Genomic DNA, 16,694 nt, shown 5'->3' on the forward strand with positions numbered 1-16,694 from the left:
CAGCTGCCTGCCCCTCGCCCACCCTGTCAGTTCAGTCCTGAGAGCTTGGTGGAGAGCAAAGAGCGATTCACTGCTGACATCCTCCAGCAAAAACACCTCGAGTGCCAGGGGACAGGGAGGATGTACGGTGGGCTCCTTTGTCTTCAGTGCCTTCTCCATCTTGCAAAGGGAACCTGCAGCTTCCCAGCACACCAGTCCATAACCCAACCCGCTGAGCTGATTGCCAGCTTTTCGCCCTCCCAGCTCGCTCGGAATAGCAGAGATTTCCCCAAAGGCAGCAACCTTGGTCCAGAAGAACTAGTGCAATAACTTGACATCTTTGTTTACCCCCTTCTTTTAATAACCTCCTGGTCCCGTAACAATCACATGTGGGAGAATCAAAGCTATTTTTCCCCAGAAAACCGGAGGACTGGTATATTTCCAGTTCATTCTATTTATTGAACCACACGATGGTACAAAGGGGAACTCTACTCTCCAGGAGCAAGGCTGAGACCCTCTGGATCTCCATGGAAGAGCTGCTGGGGACTCAGACGCTATTAAAAAGATTGCAGGGCTTGTGATAGTTATTAAACCAGTGCTTCGGAGCTCGGCTCCGGTGTGTGGGGACTCACCAGCAAATTACTCCCAGGTCTCGGGGGAGGAATGATTGGCACCAGGGGCAGCAGCGAGTTTACTTTTAGATGCATCTGCATTTCTCTGCTATTGATGGGTCTGTGCCAAGGCAATCATTGGAGTCCCTGCATCTTGCAGCAGGCCACGTTTCTTTTTAAAACTGCTTTTCAGGTACAAGAAGGGCTGTCTGAGTCAAAATTGGCTCCATCACTGTGCAACAGCCGCCCCAGCTTGTTGGTGCTGGGGTGGGTCAACGGCCCTGTTTCTCCCCAGAAATAATAATGCAGGGGTTCCGTGCCAGTAAGGGGTATGGGTGTTAATGGTTTGGGATGGAAGCAGGGAGGTAACCCTCGAAAGGTGGTGCAGAGTTGGGTTGTGTCCCGTGTGAGCCTACAGGGGATGCACAAAGACCTGAGCTGCACAGCTGTGGCTTCCTCCAGCAAGGGAGATGGAGGATTCGGGGACACACCGCCTCCAGCCCTCAGATCAGATGCTGGGGACCCTCTGGCTGGCCGGGGCACCCCAAAACACCAACATTTCCCAGAGCCTGGGGCTGTGGCAGCAATGCAAGGAGCAGCTTTGCCCACACCCTCTCCCTGAGGTCTCTGCAGGACCTCGTTCGTCACCTGGCTCCGAGCACAAAGTCACCAAGTTGAGGAAACTTGGACAGAGCCAGGGACAGGATGAAAAACCGTGTTTCCCATTTTGTGAACAAGCGTGATAAGAGGAAAATAACAGCCTGCCTGCGTGTCGCCGTCACACAAATAAAGAGAGCTTTCTGCAAAGAGAGAGTGGTGGGGCTTGCTTGTTTTTCTTCACCGCCTTCTTCTCTGACAGTTCATCACTAAGACGAAGGCCTCTGGGGTTTTTAGACACCTGGCTCTCAATTAAACAGCTAATCTGTGCAGCAAGGCACTTAAAGCAGGAAGGAAAAATGGCTTATCAAGTAAACCAGCTCTGGCCTTGGGCCGCTACCGGATTGAATATCAATATCTTTAAGGGATTCTTGAACATGAGCGGCAGTGGGGACCGTGACATCGCTTCCAGCTGGGCTCTTTCCTAGGTCGTGAGGAGAACGGGGAGGGGATGCTGCTGGTGGCACCACGTACCCTGAATGCAGCAGTGTCCAGCCCAGGGGCTCCATGGGTGACCCAGGCAGTCCCCATCACTGTGACCCCCAGAAACTGCACCAGGGCTCCTGGGGCTTTGGGGGTTTTATTTTATTTTATTTTATTTTATTTTATTTTATTTTATTTTATTTTATTTTATTTTATTTTATTTTATTTTATTTTATTTTATTTTCATTTTTTAATTTTTATTATTTTACTGTATTTTATTTTACTGTATTTTACTGTGTTTATTTTTAAGGTTTATTATTTTGCTTAGCCTGGCAGCAGCCGAAAGGTTTCTTGTGCCATGCGGAGTCAGGTGTTGACTCCATGGGGATTTTTGGTAGGGTCATATTGCAGGGAGAGGAAGGGAGCACGGCCAGGGACCCGCAGCCATGGGTGCAAAAAGATGCATCTGTGGGATTTCACATCATCACATGAAGCTGGCAGCTGAAGCTCTAAGCAAAACAGCAAATGTCAGGGACTTCTCAGCAAAACTGCAAGGTCTACCGAGACTGCCAGTGTTCCTCAGTAACTGGAAGGAAATCGTCCCTCAATTTCCCTTCCAGAGAACAGAGAGATTCATACTAACGTTTGCTCTGTTTCCTTTGAGGTCTACAGCTGAAGGTTTGATTTACCTATGTCCAAGTGACAAGTATCACTGCAAGTTTTTTTTGTTTGTTTCTTTTTTTTTTTTCTTACTCTCCTTTGTGACTCAGATCTGGCTTGTTGCAGTCCGGAGCTGGGGGAGGAAGAGTAAAATAATAGCTGTGAAAATGCATCCCCTGAAGACAGCTGTAGTTATTAGAATACTAATATATCACCAGTGGTACTTGTCTCTGTTGTACGTATTTTTCTAATCAGAGACATCGCCAAGATGCTCTGCAGGGGCTCCTGCGGGTTTTTACATGGTATTATCACAGAATCACAGAACTGTAGGGGTTGGAAGGGACCTCCAGAGATCACCAACTCCCCACCAAAGCAGTTCCCTACAGCAGGCTGCCCAGGGAGGCACCCAGCCGGGCCGTGAATATCTCCAGAGGAGACCCCACAGCCTCCCTGGGCAGCCTGTCCCAGCGCTCCGGCACCCTCACCGTGCAGAAGTTCTTTGGCATGTTGGTGCGGAGCTGCCTGGGCTCCATTTTGTGGCCATCGCCCCTTGTCCTGTGCCCACAGACCACTGAGAAGAGGTTGGCCAAATCCCTCTGTCTCCCACCCTTCAGGTATTTATACACGTTGATGAGATCCCCCCTCAGTCCTCTTCTCCAGGCTGACCAGCCCCAGGTCCCTCAGCCTGTCCTCAAAAGGAGATGCTGCAGGCCCTGTATCATCTTTGCAGCCCTCCGCTGGACTCTTTCCAGGAGAGACAGTATCAAAAGAGACAGTATCTCGAGGAGATGAGGCACCTCTTATCAAAGAGACAGTAGCTTGAGGAGACCCTGCACAGTGCTGAACTGCACGGGATGTGTCTTGTGGCACTGCTGCCATCCCGGCACAGTGTGCAGGCAGGGGGTTCATGTCTCACCTTCATGGAGATGTCAGGGTGTCAGGGTTGTTGTTCCTGGTAATTTATCCCTCCTCAAAGTGAAGATACATATGATACCTGAGTGCCCACCTGAGAAACATCCTCATCCAGCTCCTTTGTTTTTAGAGAAAACATAGAGTGTGGACCAGATCCACTTGCAGCAGCAGAGCCGAATCATGTTGCTCCCGTTGAGAGGAGGCAGCCCTCTAAATTTGAGAGGAAAAGCCCTGATTTACCCTGATTTACCCTGATTTACCTCCTGCCAGACCTTTCTGTTCTGCACTCCCTTTGCACGGAGGCAGCTTAACCCACATCCCTCCCACGCCGGCTTAAGCAGCTCAGCACTGATGTAATTGGAGTTTACAGCTGCAAACAGCTGGGCAGGGATCAGACAAATGCAAATAACCCACTTCTGGGCTCGCCACAATTTGGGAAATGTTTGGGCTTACCGCAGCTTTAGGGGTTTCCCTAAGCTGGGGTTTGGGGTAGCAGCTTAAAATTGGCCGGGGTGCGGAAAGGAGGTGTTGAGAGCCAGGGCTGTATTTTGGGTTGTTTAGCACTGGAGCTGGAAGATGCAAATGCCCATTTTTGCCATCACAACCCAGACGAGGGCAGCTTCAGAGACGCTGTTGCAGGGAGATCACACAGGAGACCGAGAGACAGGCTTTAACAGCAGGTCCTATAGGCACCCAGCATTTGTTGTGGTTTCTCAAGTGGGAGCCCCGGGTGCCACAGCAAGCTGCAGCAGGCAGGGGTGTCCCAGCACAGTGCTGCTGGCTCTGCAGGGCTTGGATGTAGCTTCAGCACACAGGGGTCATGGGCGGCTATCAGAAGGGGTTGGGGACTTGCACAATCTCTGCCAGACAAGTGAGGATGGTGTGAGGTTGAGAGCTCTGGAGACCACGCTCCAGGGCAGAGCTGCTCTGAGGCAGAAATACAGGAACAGCAGCAAAGGGAGTCACCGAGAGTAAAGTTAAACTAGGACGCCAGTGCCCTGTGACATCGTTGATACCATGGGGCAGGGAGAGTCAGGGATGCTCAGTGGGTTGGGCACATCCTTGGGAAGCAAGAATGTCCGGGGCTACCAGGGCATGGGCACCCTCTGCGTGTGCAGGCTCCTGAAGGTCCCTCACAGCCTCAGCTGTCCCAGGGGGTCAGTACAGAAATTTCCTAGGGAAAAAACAATCCTGTTCTTAGTTATTATTTCCAGGGTTTTTGGGAGTACTGTGTCTGCTAGGAATGGTTTTAAAAATAATACAATAAAAGTCTCTGGCTATTGTAATCCGTAAAGGTGAAAAGGAAAATGAAATGAGCCAGGCTCAAACTCCACCTTTTTTTTTTTTTTTTTTCACTTGGATTTAGCAGAGAGATCATTTCCAGCTCCAGTGGCAGGTTAATAGAATCACGGGGGTGAGAGCTGGGTAAGATTTATTGCACGGTCACATCCTCCCCTGCTCTGCATGGAGCATCTGCCCTGCCAGGCGTCCCCAGCACCCTGTTGGGTCTGGCTTTAACCGATGAGAGGAACTGAGTGCCTGGTCCTTTGTCCTCTGAGAATCAAAAAGGCAGAGGTCTGGCAGCCCCATCGTGTCCAGATAGAGCCAGCGACTGCAGTCAGCATTAACCATCTCCCTGTCTGCCTGGGTCGGGCTGCAGGCACCTTCTGGGTCAGGCAGCTCTCCTCGGTGAAGGGGTGACATGGATAGTGACCCCCTGCCCTCCTCCTGCAGGTTTAGGGGGAGAGAGGAGCAGCTGGAGAGTTCATGTCCTAAGGGAGAAGTTCTTTTCAGGAGAAGAAGGAAAAGGAGGACTTGGGTTCTTTGAAAGTCCTGGTGCAACTGCAAAGCACATGTCAGGAAGTGCCTCTGTGCCCAGTGAGGACTGGGGGACAGACACCGGCCCAGCCTTGGGGCAGGCAGCTCAGACAAACGCGATTCTTCAGCCTGGAGATCCAAAGACCCACATCGGGCCAGATGTCGGGGTCTCTGGGAGGGGATAGGATGGCTCTGCAAGAGCTGGGGGGACCTGGGGGAGAGCAGCACCATGGTGTGCCTCGGAAAGTCAGTACCTGCCCCAGTTCTGCACCCCCTTTTCCTGGGTGAGTATCACACTATATGTGTGCAGTGCTCAACAGCGATCCCAAAACAGCCCTTCTGTTTCTGAGAGATGAAAATCAAACTGATATCTTTGGACAGCTGTAATTTTGGCTGCGGCAACGATAGCAAGCTGCCCGATAGGCAGCAAGACCAGATTTGATTTACCGCAGTTCCCAGACCTGTCCCTTCCTCTTCTTTGTCCTGAGAATAGAAGCCTTTCCTCGGGGGCTGCCCTGAAATACCCAGGCAAGGAGCACAGAGGGTAGTGCCTTGCAGCTGGGGGAAGTGGGTTGCAGCAGCAGCAAGCAGGCAGCCTGCGATTCCCAGGCTAACAGTGACACCTCCTGTCGGCACAGAATTCAGCTCGAAGCCCGGCACGGCAATGCGAGAGTCCAGGCGTCAGCCAGGAGCTCGTGGGGTCCTTTGCCACTTAAACCTCTTTGTGTGCACCCAGGAAAACGAAGCCCTGGTCAGGGCTGTCCTTGTGCACGGCGAGACCCAGCCTGCGCCGGGGTGCTGAGCAGAGGGCAGCCACAGGAGCTGGGCACGAGTATAAGTGCTGAATGCAGACTGCTTTAAAAAGAGCAGTCCTTGAGTTGTTATTAAGTATAGGCAGGTAAAAGCTTTCCTTTAATAGCATTAAACCTTATATTTGGATGTACAATGTATTTAAATGCTGTTTTGTTCCCCCAGGAGCAACCAGCTTGCGCTCCGAGGATCAGCCCGATAAATACATTTATTTCCATTGAGTTCTGTGTGTGACAGAGTCCCCTCCCCAGCACACAGAGGTCTCCAGAGACCAGCTGAAGTCAAGGAGCTGGTTCCCTTGCTCCAGGCTTGCTGAGAGATTTACCCCCCACCTTTCTTTGTAAGACTTGCACACCTCCCTGACTCCCCATTTGTTCATTCAGGTGTTCAAGATGTCATTGAAGGTGCAGACAAGCAACATCACGAACAAGAATGACCCCAAGTCCATCAACTCCAGAGTCTTCATTGGCAATCTCAACACAGCTGTGGTCAAGAAGTCGGATGTGGAGACCATTTTCTCCAAGTACGGACGAGTGGTGGGCTGCTCTGTTCACAAGGGCTATGCCTTCGTACAGTACTCCAACGAGAGGCACGCACGCGCCGCGGTCCTGGGTGAGAACGGGCGCGTGCTCGCTGGCCAGACGCTGGGTAAGTCGTTCCTAAAAATTTGTAGGTGTCCAGGTGCAACAAGGACGGGCTGAGCCCTGAAGGATGGTCGAGGGATGGCCAGTCTGAGGTCAAGGTGGGACATTGAGCTGCAGGTCAGGGTCAGGTCTGGTGCTGGTCAGGGGGTTGAAGACAACCCCCAGTGACCCAGCAGGCACAGGCGGGGCTGTGACAGAGCTGGAGAGCAGCAACAAAGCTGTCCTACAGCACAGCTCAACGGGGACTTGATGGAGGTTCCTGGGCCCCGCAGGGGTGGCAGGCACTGTGAGGCTGGTCCTGGCCATGGGGCACACTGGCACCCGCAGGGCTGTGACCACAGCGCTGCCTGGGCTTAGGAGAGGCAGTGGGGGCTCCAGATAAAAGCCCAGCCCTGAAGGCACTGGTGTGGAACCCTTAATTTCAGGGTGCCTGGACCAAAATGACAGCACCGCAGCACCTGTATGGGTTCCCCTACCATGACAAGAGACTTCACCTCCCCTTCTTTCACCATTCAAAAGCCAGGTGTCTCATCGTGTCCCATTACCGGGGCATTCATTGTGGTCAGCAGAGACAGACACCTCTGGGTTTGGGCCCGGCTGAGGTTGGGATGGAGGTACCAGCCTTAGCCTTCGCCTGTCAAAAGAGGCAATAATCTCACTTGGACTATCACAGACTAGCTTTAGCCAGCTGATGTTAACTGAGGTAACTCTCTCCCCACCTGATATGTGACAGTCTCTCCTCTGTGCTGCTGTGTGATAAGAAATAACAAACAAAACCGCCCCAACTGCTCCCAGCTGCATCATTATTTTGCAGATTGCTCTGAAGGGTCACATGCTGAGAAGCCCTTGTCACCAGCTCTAAGCTGAGAATTGGAACTGAAGACAGTATTTTTAATGAAAATTTGTTATTTCCAAGCCTGCTACAGGCAGTGGTCACTGGACAATCAGGAAAGCGATTTGCAGCCCATTCCCACTCTGCTTCCAGCACAGCAGTCAGAAAGAAGTTACGTGCTCAGTCTGGTCTTCAAGCCAGTGTGCTGCTTCCATACATGGTTTACTCAAATACCAGAAACTTTTCTTCACTTCTCTTCCCGTCAGCACAAAGCTGGGCTAAGGTGAGGAGCAGTGTGCCAGCTGTTCCAGCCCAGACGTCGTCCACGTGCACGGGGGTGGTTGACACGAGAGCAAGGTGCCGGGGAGCCAAGGAGCTCTCGTGGCACTCGGGTCAGATGCCAGCAGGGCAGCTGGGAGGCAGACAGCACGTGGGCACCGTGCTGAAGAAAGAGATGCCTCTGAAAGTGTACCGTGAAAGAAGGCACAGAAAGAGGCGGTCATGGCTCCATAGGCTGTGCTGATGTGGAGAGGAAGGATGGGATCGGACAGATGGGGCACAGTAGGCACATTGCTGAAGAGGCTGCCTCTGCCTCTTTTCGTGGTAGGACTGCCCTCCCCAGCCCACCTGCTTCCTGCCCTGGCAGGCATCTTCAAGCCAGAACCTGTGGATACAACCAGAATTGTCAAGCTTCAAAAGGAGGGTTCTGGATGTGCATCGTGAGTTGTGACACCATGGCTGTTGGAACCGATGTCCCTTTCCAGCTCCATCCAGTGCAGGCACAAACCATCGCAGCTGCATCCTGCATGGGGAGTCACCACCCACACACTCAGGACAGTGCCCGGTGCAGGGCAAAGCACCCCCACTGGGTACTGGGGCAGAGGCGTGCTGCAGTGCCTCCTGTCCCCACTGCCAGCAGGTCCCTCGGCAGGACAGCATCCCCACCCAAAGCCAGAGCCACTCCTGCACGCCAGGCCCCAGCTGTGGTATCCTGGTTCTGCTGGCACTACATGGCACAGTTTGCATAATCCAAGGAGGATGTATTCCACCCAGCTTCCCCTTAGGGCTCTTGCAGTCAGAGCAGGAAATTTGAAATAGACTGTAGAAAAGCCGGGACTTGCAGAGCCCCTCAGGTGGAGGGCTGTGGCTCTCAGTGGCTCCTGCTCCCGAGCACCAGCGGCAGTCTCCCTGCCATCTCTGGTGCCATGGCAGAACAAATGAGCAAGGCAGCAGCTTGTCTTTCTAGCTGTCTCCTCCCACATAAAGTCAGCTCTCAAGCTAGGTGGTCTAGTAGCATTTGTTCCATCTTTTCGTTTTGATTCTTCTTCCTTTGGTCAGCGGACAGGCAAACTGTCAGGCTTCCATTTTAACTGATCAGCAAGATGCATCATGAAATGGAGGTGTCTGGAAGCCACATCTGTAGCCCATCCTGGGTCACGGACTGCTTTGCCAGGCAGTTCCTGGCTACCTGTGTGGACAGCCCAGCCACTGCAGGAGCCCATCACCATTTCAGTGGGGGAGCTCTGCACTGGAATCTGGATCCACACCAGTAAGCTCGCCCTGCCACCTCCGCTTTCGGTGTGGGCAGAGATGCCAGGTTATGAGCAGGGGGGACATACACCGCCATGGGCTGAGCAGATGGATACAGCGATGCTGAGGAGGGAGCCAGAATGGCAATGGGTTGCAAAATCTGTCCAGGCTGGTGTGCATGCTGAGCTCTTGTCTCTCCTTGTTCACTGTCAAGGGAGTCCTGGGGGATCTTACTTCTCATCACCACTACGGGTTGAAAGTACAAATTTCCTGCTCTGACTGCATGCCCTGATGAAGGCTCTGTAGTGCTATTTCTGGCAGCGCGTACCAACAAATTGAGCTAATTGTTGTCATTATCCACCGTTGGGCTTCCGCTGCGTCTCCCTTGAAGGGTGTTGATCAGCATGGTGCTGTCATCAGCTCTCCGTTGTGCAAGAAAAGTGACTGGCAGCTGGCAAGATGCACCCTGACAGCAGAAAGGGTTCACAGCGGGGGAACTGGAGCTGAACAGGGATGTGTTCTGGGATGCACCAAAGAAGAGTTTATTCCTCTCTTCCTTTATAGCATTGCCAAAAGCACTGCATTGCTCCAACAGGCCCACACTGGCAGCAGCTGCCCACAGAGCTGTCCTGTGTCCATGCATGTCCCTGTTCAGGCTCAACACTCTTCTGGGTGAAGGATGAAGGGTGAAAGGCCGCAAAGAAAATGAGCACTTAATTCTGGTCACTTTGCCAGCTGTTTATTTTGATGGTGAGCAGCCCAACTGGGCCCCATTATTTCCCCATGAAGTCCTGTGCTCACTTCATGCAGCGTGAAAAAGGCAGTGACTGGTAGGACTGGGACGTAAAGCTGTTGAGTTTCACAGCGCATCCTGCAAGTCCTGAAGAGGTGAGAACTTAAATCCCCCAGCTGGCAATGTCAGCTCCACAAGCCCTGAGCCCCAGGTGTACATCCTCAAGTCCATCTCAGAGGCTGCAGCCCATGCAGCTGGCTGAGCACACAGACCTGCACCAGTGCTGTGGGGCAGCCCATGCCCAGCCCCATGCAAGCAGTACTTCTGGGCTACCTGAGGACATCCAGCCTCGTGTGCTTGAATCTGCCTTGCCCAGAGGCGCTTATACAGAGGCTGACCCGTGGTCACTCTCAGCACTGGATTGCCAGGCTCTTTGCAGGCTGCATGAAATTGGCTCTGCCTCTTTATTCTCACGTCAAAAGCACATTTGACAGTGAAGCCGAGGAGAGGAATTTCCTCTGCAGATTAGAGCAGCTCATTCTCACCTTCCCTCATTGAAGACGTGCCCGCGAGATCAACTGGGGTGCCTGCAGGCGTGCACCTGCACTCTGTGCACCTTTTAATGCGGCCCAGTCCAAAGCCATGCCTGGGTGGCTTGTCCTTAACATTCATTTTTTATTCTAGAAGGAGCAAGGGGTAAATCATAACTACCAGTTAGCAGCATGCAGCAGTTTTCTGTAGTCTCTGCCTTATCACAACAGCACTGAGTTCTCCTGGAAAGCCTGCCCTGAATTTGTGTACACGGGTTAGATCGTGTCTGGGGAGCTTGACTTTGAAAATAAGTGCTTTGAAGTTTTGTAAAAGAAAAGGGAGAGGCTGGCTAAGTACGGGAATGCGTGCCCGGCAGGGACCAGCTAAAGGCAGACAGGAGTGCAGTGGGTCTGTCTGACCTTGCCTTGATGCGCGGCCGGGCACGGCTCCCGCTGGGCACAGCCGTGTAATGCTACAGCTTTGTTCATTGCAGATATCAACATGGCCGGGGAGCCCAAACCCAACAGACCTAAAGGGCTGAAGAGAGCAGCCTCCGCGTTATACAGGTAGGTCTCTGCTATGCCACCTCCCTGCAGTGAGGTCTCCGGGCAGGTATTTCCTTCTGGCCAGGGCTGATTTTCCTGAACTGCCCCCCAGGCCTTTTGTGCACAGTCAGATTTTTTCCTCCCGTGGCCTTTTCTGAGCCTGGCCTTTGCAACACCCCTCAGGGCTAGGCTGAAGGGAGAAGAGCCAGCAGGAGGCCACACGGCAGACCCAGGGTTGGCCGAGACCCGTGGTGTTGTGAGACTGCAACTGGGCATGGCCTGGCCCTGGGCACTGCTGGGGCTGGAGCACACTGGAGGAGCGCAGGCAGTAGGGGCACTTGCCAGGTGTTGGGGACAACAGGGGTAATTTAGGGAAAGATGCTGGAGAAAAGGGCAAGAGAAGAATAACACAGAAAGGGAGACAAGAAAGGAAGAAGATGGGAAGGCATTGGAGCAACAAGTGGAGGTAGACCAGGGAGGTGGCCAGGAGAGGCCCTGAGGGAACCTGTGCTGGCAGCAGCAGTGAAGAGGGCAGAGAACAAGGGACAGAAGGGACAATGGTACATGACATAGGTCTGTGGGAGACGTAGGGTGTCACAGATGACAGAGAGCCTTCAATGTCACTGTTGCCACCTCTAGAGACTTCATCATAATTCTCACAATAATTGGAGATTTTCATTGAAGCCTCACAGCCTGGAGTAGTGGGAGCATGGGAGAAATTCATTATGTTCTTGCTCCTGAGGTTCAGAAAGGAAAATTAAAAAGGTATTTTGAGAATGCCCCACAGGTTCGAGAACCAAAAACCAAATAACAAGATCCCCAAATGTGTTTTATTTATAAATTCTCGTGATTTTTGTACCAGTTTCATGGTATGGAGACTGGGGCACTGAGTCAGGATTTAGAATGTGTGATGTTGGGAATAAAATTAGTATCAGTGCTATAGGTGGGTGTTATAACAAAAGAAAATCATGAGAGAACTGTGGCTTTTTCTATAAAAAGAAAAGTGAGAGGGATAAAGAGAAATGAAAAAACTGTGATCCAGACTCAGCCCAACACCAGTGTGCTAGTACATGGCAAACCTTAGCAGTGGCAACGTGCTTCTGATGCAGGCAAACCCTCCAGAGCTTCCGAAACCCTCCCATGACACCCCCAAGGCACCTGCTGAGTCCTTCCCTGGGCCTCGCAGCTGAGTTCTTTCTCTGCAGGCGAACATTTCTTGCCATCCAGGACCAGCACTTCCTTCCCCACTTTTCCACCCACCTGGGCTCATAGGACTTCTTGACTGGCCAGACCCAGCCGAGAGGATGACATCTGCCCCCTGCATCCCGTGGTCCAGCAGCCCCAGCAAACCCAGCTTCTCTTTTTGCCTGGCTCCCAGGGTGACTGGGGCCACCCCAGGCAGCTTGTGGGTGTCCCATGTGGCTGGCATTGGCTCAGCTGTTTTCTGTCTCCCTAGCTACAAGGAGGGAAGAAATGCTGGGAGAGGGAGCAGCATCACCCATTTCCAACAGGTTTCCCTTGGGCAGATGGCATGGGGTACCTGGGCTGCCAGTCCAAGAGCTTCCACCTGCAAAAACACCCTGAGACAAAAGACCCCAGAAAACTGTGCTGAAATCCCAAGCTCTTCGAGCTGGGTCTCGTGCACTTCACGCTGGCTGCAAATCACTCAGGAGGCTTATTGTGGATGCCACCCTTAGCCAGAGCTTGGCCCTCCGGATTTACAGGGGGAAAATGTGCATCCGTATATCATCCACACTGACATATGGAGATGGAAGTGACACAAATCCTTCTATTTATTTGCACATGCATGACTTGCGTGGTGCTGGTAGCCATACTGCAAATCAGTTCATTCCATACATCATGTGATAAAGAGCATTTTTTGTCAGCATTTACTCTTCACCCATGCCTTGACTACTAATCCTCTTCTGTTGAAATGACCAGTATTTCAGACTTCCAGGCTGTCATGTAGAAGAAGAGAGAGAAGTTTGCTTACTCCCACAAATAAGAATATGCTAAAATATGGGCCAGAGAACTACACTGCTCTGAGCTTCAGCAATATTTCATCCCAGATTGGTGACAGATTTAAACTTTGCCATCTGGACTAGCAAAACTTACGATATCTTGTGGAAAGCCAGGAATCCAGGTTTGCAGTGAGCCATGGTTATAGCTTCTCCTAACCGACATAAATTTTTCTAAATGTTAGACATCAAAAATCACAGTGCTGTCATTTATAGAAGTGCTGTGTTAAACACCTAAGATCAGCTTTGCAATGGTTGCAATTTATTTTGCCTAACTCTGCATGAGAGAATCAAGTACTACAGAAGGGAAGGCAAGGGTTATCTCATTGTGGACACAGAGGAAGTAAAAACAGTGGCAGTCTTATTTGATCCATCAGCCCCAGGGTAATATTTGGGTGTTTAGTGGAAATCCCTTGGGATGTAGCCTCCCATCTACCTCTAGCAGGTAAAATATACCCCAGGTTCACATCATCATGAGTTTTCTCAGATGCCTCTACAAAACCTAGACCTTCAGTCAGTGTAAAGCCTTGCTGCCATCACTGTTCTGCCTCGATCCCTTCAGGGCCACCCTCCCTCAGCCTGTGCCTTTCCCTGGGCATCTCCTTGCACACAGAACATCCCCTCCGTGCTCCCAACCTGTGCCCTGGCCACTGCTGCTCAACACAGACATGCTTGGAAATGCTGCAAAAGAGTTAGCGAGGCTGGCTGCAAAACGAGCTTGTCTTTTGACCATGTCCCCCAGGTCTTCACATGCTGTGTCTCAAAACCATTTGCCTTCTGGCAGGACATTTTTCACCTGCCTAGCACACGTCCAGACAGGGTTTCCTGGGGCATTTTGGACCACAGCCAGGTCGGTGCCGGTGCCCCTGCCACGCTGTGCTTTGGCTGCTCCTCGCTGGGGGCTGTGCAGAGAAGATGGCTCTGCCCTGGGACCAGCTGCGGGGCGCTGGGGTGGGCAGTGCTGTGGTTCAGCAAGGGTCCCTGCCCGTCCCAGTGGTGGTGGTGCCCATGTTGCTCTGTAGCCAAAGGACAGCAAGATCTGGGACAACCTGAGCAAGTCTTGCAAGGGCCGCTAAGTGCCAAGCAGCTCGGTGGACACAAACTGCCGCAGACACCTTCACAGCCCGTGGATGCAAGTGGACAACGACCTCGCAGCCCATCTGGCATCTGTGTCCTTTGCTGTACCCACTGCAGTCAAAAAGCTGGTGTCGAACCACCTGCAGCCAGCAGACCCACTCCTCCCACGTCTCAGCTGTGGTGCTCAGACCAGTGACAGCCCTGCAAGCCCTGGTGCCAAAGCCACGCACAGGGCTGAGGAGCAACCCCAGGGCAGAGCAGGAGGTGGGCAATGGCACCGTCGGGTCCAGCACTGGTGAAGAGGACTGGTGCACGCTGTCCTAGCACCTCTGCAGACCCAGCATCTTGGAATTGCCATGTTCCCTTCTAGTATTTCTCTCCCAGCTTCCTGCTACTTCAGCTAGTTGCAGGAGTAAAGAATCTCATACCAGATGTGCAGGATTTTAAAAGCTCGCTATTTAATTATGGCTAGATATTCCAAGTAGCGTTTCAGCAGATATTGTTTCTACTACTGCAATAATTAAGATTATGCAATCGTTAATAGGAGGATCTGAGCAGAGCACAACATGTCAATTGTGATTATCAGTGCAGGGCTGTCAGCCAGGTAATTAAAAGCACAGCCACTCAGCTTTACATTTACTGTTCAGGTACGTGCTCAGAAACAGCACTACAAATGTAATATAAATGCAGCACCTAAAAACAATTCCCCTTCAATTGGAAATGTGTGGATTTTGAACCTTTGTGAGTCATTTATAAATGTTGTTTAATTGCTGTAGGAAAACAATGCAGAAGAAGCATCATGAGCTGGAAGCATCACGCTATTTGACATGGCCTTATAGGCTTCTGCTGCCTCTCTCTCTGATTGTCCCTGCTCTGTAAAGGGCACAGTGTCACCAGCTGACTGAAACATGGCAGAAATTATTCCCGTACACAAAGGAGGCCCTGCCAGTTCGCTGAATAATGATCCATCCGTTTCAGGAAGGTGTATCTTATGTGCTGTGAAATTATCAGCACACAGGTTCCAGGTAAACCACTGAAGCTAGATTTTTACTCGTATTTTTCTGTTGGAAGCCCTGCCTTTTGCTCTGCACCTGACTTCCAAGGATGCAGGTAAAGGCACCCAGCCACTGCCTCCCTCCTTCCACAGCCTCCTGCAGGACTGGCTTTGTCTGTTAAGCTGTGACCTGACTCATGTTATAGCAGCATCCCACAGTCACAGACTTCAGAAAAATCCCTGACTTAAGCCCACTGCCTTCTTCTTTGAGGGCTGTGTCACACTTTTCAGGTGTTGAAAGAGGCTGGGGTCAGAGTTTTTGCCATCCCATGCTGCCCTGAGTCTAAGACAGACTCATCTCACATACGTTCAGCCTTCTACGCTGTTAAGGCTTTCATGCGGTCTGGTTGTCTGGGCTCCCTTTGTGCTTGCTGGATAAAAAAGTCTTTCTTCAGTGCAGTTCACCTGGCATCATGGCAGATGTCTGCCTCTGGCTGGGATAAGCCATGACCTGGAACTACCTCTTGCTCTCTGGCTTGGATTTATGTGATTACATTCCCAGCATCTGAAGCTCAGCGAGATGAATCCCTCTGGTTTTGGGGAAGTCAGAAGTCCAGGAGTTGCCAGCCGTGTGCTGAGCCCAGTGTCCACACCCCAACTAATGGGACCTGGAGGAAAAGCCAGCTTGGGACGAGTCTCAGAAGCATGACAGCACTGAGGGTGTTTCACAGTTGTGCCAAATTCCCTCTAAGCTTTGTGTTTCTCATCAGGAAATGGTCTAAAGCTGCCTCATGGTCTCAAGTGAGCTTCCCAGCGAGAGGTGGTCCAGCTTCTTCCCACTCGGAGTCTGTGAGACCTTTACAGAGAGGTTACCACTGTCTTCTCCTGCCTGTGGATACAAAGAATATTGGTGGCATTGTTAGAGCTAGCCAGAAGCGCTTCAACAGAGCCCGTCAGGTTTGATAAATATTACAGAACTGTATCAATTTTATTTCAGTTGCACCTGAAGAAAGAAAAAGAGTGAGAGCCTGACATTGTAGAAGCACCCTTGTTCAGTTTTCCTTTCAAATGACATCCTATTTTGATTTGATTCTGTGTTTATTGGATTCAGACAGAATTGGAGTCAAACATACTTGGTGATTAAAATAGATTGAAGTTCTGAGGGGAGCTGCTGTTCTATAGCACTTTCTATATCTCCAAGTTTCATCCTGGGGCCAAATGAAAATCAAGTTATCAGTCTCGAAATGCCACATGAAAACATATTTCCTCTGTCCGTATGAACACGCTGGTTACATTCCAGCAAGAGTTGGCGTGGTAGGAATTGCCTTTGCCTTTCAGCTGAGAAAAGCATACCAAGGAATAAATGCAGATCACGCAGAGTTTGGATGGAAGGCTGCTGGGACAGCTGTTTCTCCTCTTTGAGGCCAGCAGGTACTGTGTCCACAAGTCATATCAGAAAGGGAGGGTGCCAAGGCTGAAAATATGCTGAAATTCTGAAATTAATCTAATTCATCTATGCTGAGGCTTTCAGCAAAATGGCTTTTTTTTTTTTTTTTTTTTTTTTTTTTTTTTTTTGTGATGAAATCGAATTTGGAAGGCTTTTGGAGATAACTGCTCTGTAGTCACACCTTCCCTGCCCTCAGTGCTCAGCAACAGGAACCCGCACCCAGCACCCTAGCCCAGGCGCAGAGCTGGCCACAGATGGTCAGTGGGTCAGCATCTGCTTGGAGACAAGGTTCAGCACAAAACCACTTCCAGCTGCCAAAAAAGACAGTAGGTGCAAATGCTGCCTCGTTGTCTGTAACTTGCACCAAGTCCCTTTGGCTCCAAGGGAGACCAGCTGTCCTCAGCCAGCCAGAGGTGTGTTTTGGGTCCCCAGAGGCACAGGCTGTCCCTGCACGTGGCTTCAGGTGATCAGGG

General features: G+C 51.4%; 1 protein-coding gene across 3 annotated transcripts in view; it reads left to right on the forward strand.

Annotated features, from left to right (window-relative positions):
* Nucleotides 1–16,694, forward strand: part of RALY (RALY heterogeneous nuclear ribonucleoprotein) — a 117,315-nt gene that overhangs the window by 90,985 nt on the left and 9,636 nt on the right. For all 3 annotated transcript variants that reach the window (XM_082773016.1, XM_082773015.1, XM_082773014.1), the window contains exons 3-4: nt 6,254–6,518; nt 10,634–10,706. In XM_082773016.1, the coding sequence (XP_082629142.1) occupies nt 6,263–6,518; nt 10,634–10,706 (329 nt within the window). In that variant the 5' untranslated portion in view covers nt 6,254–6,262. The remainder of the gene's footprint in view (nt 1–6,253; nt 6,519–10,633; nt 10,707–16,694) is intronic.

This window comes from Aythya marila (assembly GCF_965140915.1).
Source record: "Aythya marila genome assembly, chromosome: 16".
NCBI classification, from domain to species: Eukaryota; Metazoa; Chordata; class Aves; order Anseriformes; family Anatidae; genus Aythya; species Aythya marila.